This window comes from Eurytemora carolleeae, unplaced genomic scaffold, assembly GCF_000591075.1.
Source record: "Eurytemora carolleeae unplaced genomic scaffold, Eaff_2.0 scaffold171, whole genome shotgun sequence".
NCBI lineage: Eukaryota > Metazoa > Arthropoda > Copepoda > Calanoida > Temoridae > Eurytemora > Eurytemora carolleeae.
Genome location: NW_019396135.1, coordinates 75,158 through 83,539, shown reverse-complemented (window position 1 = coordinate 83,539; position 8,382 = coordinate 75,158). Strand labels below are relative to the sequence as shown.

Here is an 8,382-nt window from a genome sequence, read left to right as displayed (position 1 = left end):
TGGGGGTATCTTCGCCCATCCATAACTCAGAGACATTCATTACCAGTATACATCATTTCCACCCTGTATGGCCCAGTTAAGGGATCTTAAGGGGGAACCTTTTTTCCGAAAGACCCATATATTTTGACAGGGATATATTTATGTTTTACAAAAATCATTCTCCATGCCTCCCCCTCCCCCCCCCACACTGTTTTGAGGGTTAAAATGCTTAATTTATAAATAATTTGTTGTGTAAAAATCAGCACCTCTAACTTTGAGAATTATATATTAAATGAAAAATGAATATTTAATATTCATGAAAATATGTTTGTCAACCATTAACTATAAGATCTCTCCGTGTAATGTCGTCTTTAACTTAAAATCCCATCTCGGAGACACCAAACCAAATAATTTTAGCCCCCTTTTCTTTGTTCTCCGGGGACGAAGCCTAAACACTTTCGTTTATTGTGAACCCATTTCAAAAGTTAAGCAAAGAATATTTTCATATAAAGAATTAGTGACTTTCGTTAATAATTAATTGTCATTCTTTTCAGAAGTTTAAATAAAAAAACGTCTTAGGACTGTCCGACGATTTAACCCTCCAGATCCTTTATTAGATCGTAAGAATCTTTCCATTATAAAAATTCATAAATTCATTGTAATAATTTGTATGTTTTTATCCATATAATTTTTTTTATGAAATAAAGAGTTTCTCTGCATTATCGGTTTTGATTTGAGGGTTATCCCGTTCATTATTGAGAATCTTGTTGCTATCCTACATCAATGTTTAACAATGAATAAGGCAAGGAACAGTGAACACTTCTAATGCATATTCTGATCATCTTCAATGATAATATCTCTCTCCATTTATTATACGCAGATATACGCTTTATTATGGACTGAGGCCGTTAATCTACTGATTTATTGTTCGTATTCCAAGATTAAACAATTGCTTTTAATCTACTATCCATTAACAAATGTAAAATGTACACTGTACAGTACATTTTACATTAAAATTTAAATCCTTGTACCAGGTGTGTGTTCGGTACAAAAAGGCATTATAGCAAGACCTTTATTAAATAAGTTAATCTATAAAATCGCGGCTTGCAAAAAATCGTAATTTGACGTGGGCTTTAATATTCACAAGGAAACAATTTGGGGGTGTGTAAACTTAAAGGGAGGGAATACTAGAATTAAATAAAGATTATGTAGGGGGGGGGGGAAATATTAACTTTATTTTTTGTAAAAATTGCTTTTAGAACTAATATTCACTACCCTTGGTGAACATTTACATGGTGAAGCAGACCCAGTTTCTGATATTTGTCTACGGTGTAACCTAGTGAGAAGTAGGAGTATAAGAAGTATACACCTACTGTTTAGAGATAACATTAACATATTAGACGCGCATCTTATAGTTAGACTAGGAAGAATAAATTCTAAATATACATATAAATAAGTTAACCTATCTCCATACTGGAAACTACCAACAAGATACATTATGAAATTAACTTAACCTATCTCCATATCGGAAACTACCTACAAAATTAAATATGAAACTAACTAAACCTATTTCCATACTGGAAACTACCTACAAAATTAAATATGAACTAACTAAACCTATTTCCATACTGTAAACTACCTACAAAATTAAATATGAAACTAAATAAACCTATTTCCATACTGGAAACTACCTACAAAATTAAATATGAAACTAACTAAACCTATTTCCATACTGGAAACTACCTACAAAATTAAATATGAAACTAACTAAACCTATTTCCATATTGGAAACTACCTACAAAATTAAATATGAACTAACTAAACCTATTTCCATACTGGAAACTACCTACAAAATTAAATATGAAACTGAACTAAACCTATCTCCATATCGGAAACTACCTACAAAATTAAATATGAAACAAAATAAACCTATCTCCATACTGGAAACTACCTACAAAATTAAGTATGAAACTAACTAAACCTATTTCCATACCGGAAACTACCTACAAAATTAAATATGAAACTAGCTAAATCTATTTCCAAACTGGAAACTAGCTACAAAATTAAATATGAACTAAGTAAACCTTTTTCCATACGGGAAACTACCTACAAAATTAAATATTAAACTAACTAAACCTATTTCCATACGGGAAACTACCTACAAAATTAAATATGAAACTAACTAAACCTATTTCCAAACTGGAAACTACCTACAAAATTAAATATGAAACTAACTAAACCTATTTCCATATTGGAAACTACCTACAAAATTAAATATGAAACTAACTAAACCTATTTCCATACTGGAAACTACCTACAAAATTAAATATGAAACTAAGGAAACTACCTACAAGATTGAATCTGAAACTTGCCAAACTATCTGAACCTATCTCTGTTTTGAAAACTAATCTACTAAACTAAAGATAATATATGAAACTAACTAAACCAATTATACAAATTCTGTAAGATTTATTTGTTAGAATCGGAACGATTTTCTGAACTAAATGTTAGGGAGAATATATAACCCCTGAACCTGAGCCAACTAAACTGTATCTGGATAAAGAAAGCTATGAATACTATCTAGAATTGAAAGATCTGAATCCTAGTTCTCGCTGTATATAAACTAGGAATAGGAAACTTGAGCCACCATTAAACTAAATTAAACCAAATCTCGTTTAAAGCACAACATTATATAAATGTCATGTTTTAATAGGATAACCAGAGAAAGGAGGGAGGAAGAGAGAGAGGCAACCAGAGAAACATGGAAAACCAGAGAAAGAATCGACGTAGATAGAGGACCAGAGAAAGGATGTAAGAAGACAGAGAACCAGAGAAAGGGTATAAAGGGATAGAGAACTAGAGAAAGGATGAAAGGGAACAGAGAATCAGAAAAAGGATAGGAAGGGACAGAGAATCAGAATAAGGCTAGAAAGGGACAGAGAACAAGAGAAAAGATGGAATGGGAAAGAGAACCAAAGAAAGGATGAAAGGAGACATAGCCAGTGAAAATATGAAAGGGAACAGAGAACCAGAAAAAGGACCAAAGGGGAAAGCTCCAGAGAAATAAAGGAAGATAACAGAGAACCAGAGTGAGGATGGAAGGGAACAGAAAACCAGAGATAGGAACAGAGAACCCGAAAACATTATGCAAGGGGACAGAGAACCAGAGAAAGGATGAAAGGGAACAGAGAACCTGAAAAAGGGTGGAAGGAAACCCCAGAGAAAGGTTGGAAGGGGACAGAGAACCAGAGAAAGGGTTGAAGAAGACAGAGAACCAGAGAAAGGATGAAAGGAGATAGAGAACCAGAGAAAGGATGAAAGGGGACAGAGAACCAGAGAAAGGATGGAAGGAGATAGAGAGAAGGATGGTAGGGAAAAGAGCCAGAGAAAGGATGGAAGGAGGTACAGAACTAGTGAGAGAAAAGATGGAAGGAGATAGAGAACCAGAGAAAGGAAGGAAGGAGACAGAGAACAAGCAAAAAGGAAGGAAGAAGACAGAGAACCATAGAAATGATTAAAGGGGTCAGAGAACCAGAGAAAGATTGGAAGAGGACAAAGAACCAGAGAAAGAATGGAAGGGGATTCACTATAAATTACGATTACAGTTCCCATAAATAATCTAAAAACTTCATGCACTCTCCGTGTTTATGGTTAGAATGTTCAGAATGTTAAGGATGTTGAGGTTACCGAGGTTGATGAGGTTGGTTGTTTAGCATTTTTATCCAGGTATTGTACTAGAATGAGATCTCAAGAGGATTCAAGTTTAAAATAAGTTTTCAACTACTTAGCTTGATACAACCAGCGTTCTGATGAGAATTGAGATAATTAATCAATTTTGCATAAAACTATATTAAACCCGGCAGTATTACCCCCATGTATTCAAAATATGATAAATAAATAAGTTTAGAAAACTTTCTCTAGAATAGATTTTGTTATTAAACTTTACCTACGGATCCAAACTTTGAAAATATGTACATAGAATAAACTTCAAGTTAATATAGATGTTAGGGGTTGATAGGGGGGTGGGGGTCACGCTCTACTTCCCACCAAGGGTATATTGATTCAAATAACGGAGTTAATTTTACTTAAAAAGTGCTTTAGAAGAATGTTCAACCATTTAATTCCAAACTAATAATTAGATAAAAGAATATTGCACTTTCATTGCAACTGGTAATTTCCTCAAACACGCTTTAAGGACTCCACCCCCCACCCCTTAGCTTCTATCAATTTTGTACATGCATGACATCTTATTTACATAGCAAATTGTCACAGTTGGACATGAGGCCGACCCTAGTCCGTCCACGCTACAGCGCTCAACCTCCTATCCTGTTCTAGCCGCAGCGCAAGGCATACCTAACCTACCATTGCCTTAGAGCACGGTCCAGAAGATGTCTAAACATGTAGCCTAACCCTGAATTAGGCTACACAGTGTTAAATTGAAAATACTTGAAATCGCGGTCACAAACTAAAGGGTCCAGGACGCATCATAATTATCATTCCTCAATAATGGGGTCTGTCCTAGAGAACGATTTTTAGACCCCCCTCCCCCTCTTATAAGTCTTTTACATGATTTCAGCAAAATTATTTTTATTTATTTTTTATTATTTTAGGGTTAGGTTAGGTTAAGACAATTTCTGGGCCGAGCGCTGCGGCTATGACAGGCTAAGGGGCCGAGCGCTGCGGCTAGGACAGACTAGGGGCCGAGCGCCGCGGTAAGAACAGACTAGGGGGCCGGGCGCTGCGGCTACATGACCAATGATAAAATTGTACAAAATTGATATGAAGGGGGGTCCAAAAATCGTTCTCTAGGAAATTACCGATAATTCGAAATGAACGAGCGAACACTGAAAATTATAAAAATATAAAAAATAAAATTTTCATACGTTAACTTACCTATTAAACTTACAGTGTTCTTCATTTTGGTTTACAGCTAACGGTTTAATTCAAACAAGTCACTTATTGGATATTTGACCACAGGTTTCTTGCATGTCTTTCTATAAGTAATATTGTGAATTGTGATTCGTGTCGTGTTTCTTGTTTGTTTGAAAGATTTCTTCAGAGAGTACACTCCATACTGTAGATCTGTACGCTTTACGCCGGAGAGGTTATAAAACACACTGTGTACACACCTGGAAAATAATTAGAAATTCAGGGGCCTTCATGGGACATTAGGGCAAACCAATGGGAAAATTTTGTAAAATCTCAAAGTGGTTCGGCCGTTTCGTTAGGTGATCATGGGATAACTGGTAAGTGCAGGCACTTTTGACACAATTTATTTTTTCTGACAGCTAATCTAAAAAATGTATTCTAATTTCTATAAATTGGTAAAAAAAAAATAATATAATAAAATATTACAGTGATAACCAAAAAACAGTGGAATTCTTTGCGTCTTTTTTTCTTCAAATTATGAAATTTCGATAGATGATTAGGTAATTTAAACTTAATTAATGTTAAAAATATGCTTTGAATTTTAAAAATACTTAAATTATTTTCAACACTTAGAAATATTTCAAAATCCCAGGCTACATTTTATGAGTTTATGAAAAAACAACATTCATCCTACCACAGTTTTGTTTTCTGTTCCCACTGTATGAAGTACCCTATCCCAATACCCAATCCGATCCAGGCTATCAGAAACATTCATTTCTCGAGTATAAATTCTGCGGCAATATTTCTCTTTTAAAGTCTAAACCCGTTCAAATAGTTCAGAACTTTAGAAATGTGAGTTTTAAGCAACAAAAAATGTTTCAAATAGAATTTACTTCCATTATTTGAACATTTTTTTAGCGCAGTTATGCAGATTTGTAGATTTGCATAAGCAAATATTGTTTCAACTAAAATTAGACCTTGGGTAAAAATTGGTTCATGTATTGCATGCCCACGCAAAGTCACTTATTTAGTTCATAACCATTCAATCAGACTAAAAATTACATTGTGTCATGTGTGCAAAATTTAAATATATTTATATAGTAATCGAGTCAAACTTTTGTTTGGGTATATATATAAAACAATTATACTATAAAATTGTAAAATACTTAAAAAATAAATTTAAAGGGAGTGTTCACGAAAAATGAAAGGGGGTATAGGTTTACGGCGAAAAAAGCGCTTTTAATCGCCACCAATCTTACTTCTATCTGTTGCGTCTATAAGGAAGAAATTGTTAAAAACGACAAATTCCGAAAAACGTAGCAACGTTCTTCAATGCAACGTTCTTCTGTATTATCGTTTTTAACAATTTTCTCCTTATAAACTCAACAGATAGAAGTAAGATTAGTAGCAATCAAAAGCGCTTATTTTTCGCCGCAAGCCTATACCCCCTTTCATTTTTCGCGAACACTCCCTTTAACAACTTTGTTAAAAAATCTTATTCTATAATCTTACTTACATACTTACAAAAACAATTTATCAAAAAGTAAATTTTTTATCTGTTATAAATAACAAATTTGGTATATATATTTATAGTGTTTCTTGTAAAGTTTACGTTTTAAAAAAAAAATTTATGACAAAAATTTAGCTATTATTTACTTCAATTTCTGTTAGAAGTAAAGCAGGTTGCAGGTTGCAGTTTAAGTATCAAATATTTAAGCTTTTTATTAAAGATTGAAGAATGCACTTTTTAAAATTTAACTTTAAACTTTGTTTTTTCTTAAATCATTAATATTTATTTCAATATTTTCTCTTTCTCTATATTTCGCCTTTTCTCTTTATTTCCTTTTTTTAAATTAATTCCACCTTTCACTTTGTTTCCTTATTTCTCTTTATTTCCCTCTTTCTCATCACTTCCCTCCTTTTCTTTATTTCCCTTTGTCTTTTTTTCCATCTTTCTTTAATTTCCTTCTTTCTCTTTATTTCCCTCTTTTTCATCACTTCCTTCTTTCTCTTTATTTCCCTACTTCTTTTTATTTCCTTCTTTCTCTTTATTTCCCTCTTTCTCTTCTTTTCGCTCCTTCTCTTTATTTCCCTCTTTCTCCTTATTTCCCTTGATCCTCATATTTTTTTTTATTAAAAAACAAATGATAAATGTAATTTGAATTTTTTGATAAAAGTTTTTAATGATTAAGTTTAAAAGATGCAACAAGGTAAGTTGGATGGGAACTCATGTGTAAGATTTTCGACCTGGTGGATGAGGGGGGGGGGGGGGGGGGGTAGTCCGTGATTTTCTTCCTTTGTATCCTGCCTTAATATTAGTCCTCGGCCTTTATTCATATTCGTCTAATTGACGATTAAGACTAAACCTATTGTTATTTATCTGCTCTGTGTGCAGTGTGCATTGTGTATGTATTTACCAGGGACTGCAGGGTGTCTTAAATAATAGATACCAGGGACTGCAGGGTGTCTTAAATAATATATACCAGGGACTGCAGGGTGTCTTAAATATCAAGAAAGAAATTACCTAGCCAGTAGCCATATTTAGTTCAACTAATTCATGATATTCATCTAATACGACCTAAGGTTATGTCCCAAATAGCTTTGTACACCCTGTAGAATTCTATATATATCCCAAAATAGCTTTTGTACACCTTGTAGAATTTTAACATGTCCCAAAATAGCTTTTGTACACCTTGTAGAATTCTAACATGTCCCAAAATAGNCAAATTCTTTAAATTCCATCTCCGGTTTTACAAGAACTTTTAAATACAAGAAAGAATAATTTATATGTTAAAGAATTCGATGATTACGTAATAACTGAAATGAAAAATATGTTATGTACACCCTGTAGAATTCTATACATGTCCCAAAATAGCTTTGTACACCCTGTAGAATTCTATACATGTCCCAAAATAGCTTTTGTACACCCTATAGAATTCTATACATGTCCCAAAATAGTATTGTACACCCTGTAGAATTCTATATATATCCCAAAATAGCTTTTGTACACCCTGTAGAATTCTATACATGTCCCAAAATAGCTTTGTACACCCTGTAGAATTCTATAAATGTCCCAAAATAGCTTTTGTACACCCTGAGAATTCTAACATGTCACAAAATAGTATTGTAATTTGTACACCCTGTAGAATTCTATACATGTCCCAAAATAGCTATCTTCACCCTGTAGAATTCTATACATGTCCCAAAATAGCTTTTGTACACCCTGTAGAATTCTAACATGTCCCAAAATAGTATTGTACACCCTGTAGAATTCTAACATGTCCCAAAATAGCTTTTGTACACCCTATAGAATTCTATGCAGTAATCTCGGCTTGATTATCCAAGCATAGCATTAAACCAATTGTTATTATCCACTAAACCCGTCTTCAGAGATAATCCTGAGGATATTTATTTAAACTATAATTATCATATTCTTCCTCCTTATTAACTTTTACTATTATAATGCTTTCTGCCCCCCCCCCGTTCGCCTTACCGCAACCTCAACTACTAGTACTACCCAGAGGCAACCAGAGA

The 8,382-nt window shown here is 33.5% G+C and overlaps 2 protein-coding genes across 2 annotated transcripts in view; one reads left to right on the top strand and one right to left on the bottom strand.

Moving 5' to 3' along the window:
- Positions 1 to 8,382, bottom strand: part of LOC111695981 (chaoptin) — a 114,197-nt gene that overhangs the window by 59,026 nt on the left and 46,789 nt on the right. The window contains exon 2 of the mRNA XM_023465479.1: positions 4,873 to 5,108. Coding sequence (XP_023321247.1) covers positions 4,873 to 4,897 — 25 coding nt within the window. The 5' untranslated portion in view covers positions 4,898 to 5,108. The remainder of the gene's footprint in view (positions 1 to 4,872; positions 5,109 to 8,382) is intronic.
- LOC111695979 (DBF4-type zinc finger-containing protein 2 homolog) overlaps positions 7,049 to 8,382 on the top strand; it is a 28,342-nt gene continuing 27,008 nt past the window's right edge. Inside the window, exon 1 of the mRNA XM_023465478.1 lies at positions 7,049 to 7,058. Within this exon, the coding sequence (XP_023321246.1) occupies positions 7,049 to 7,058 (10 nt within the window). The remainder of the gene's footprint in view (positions 7,059 to 8,382) is intronic.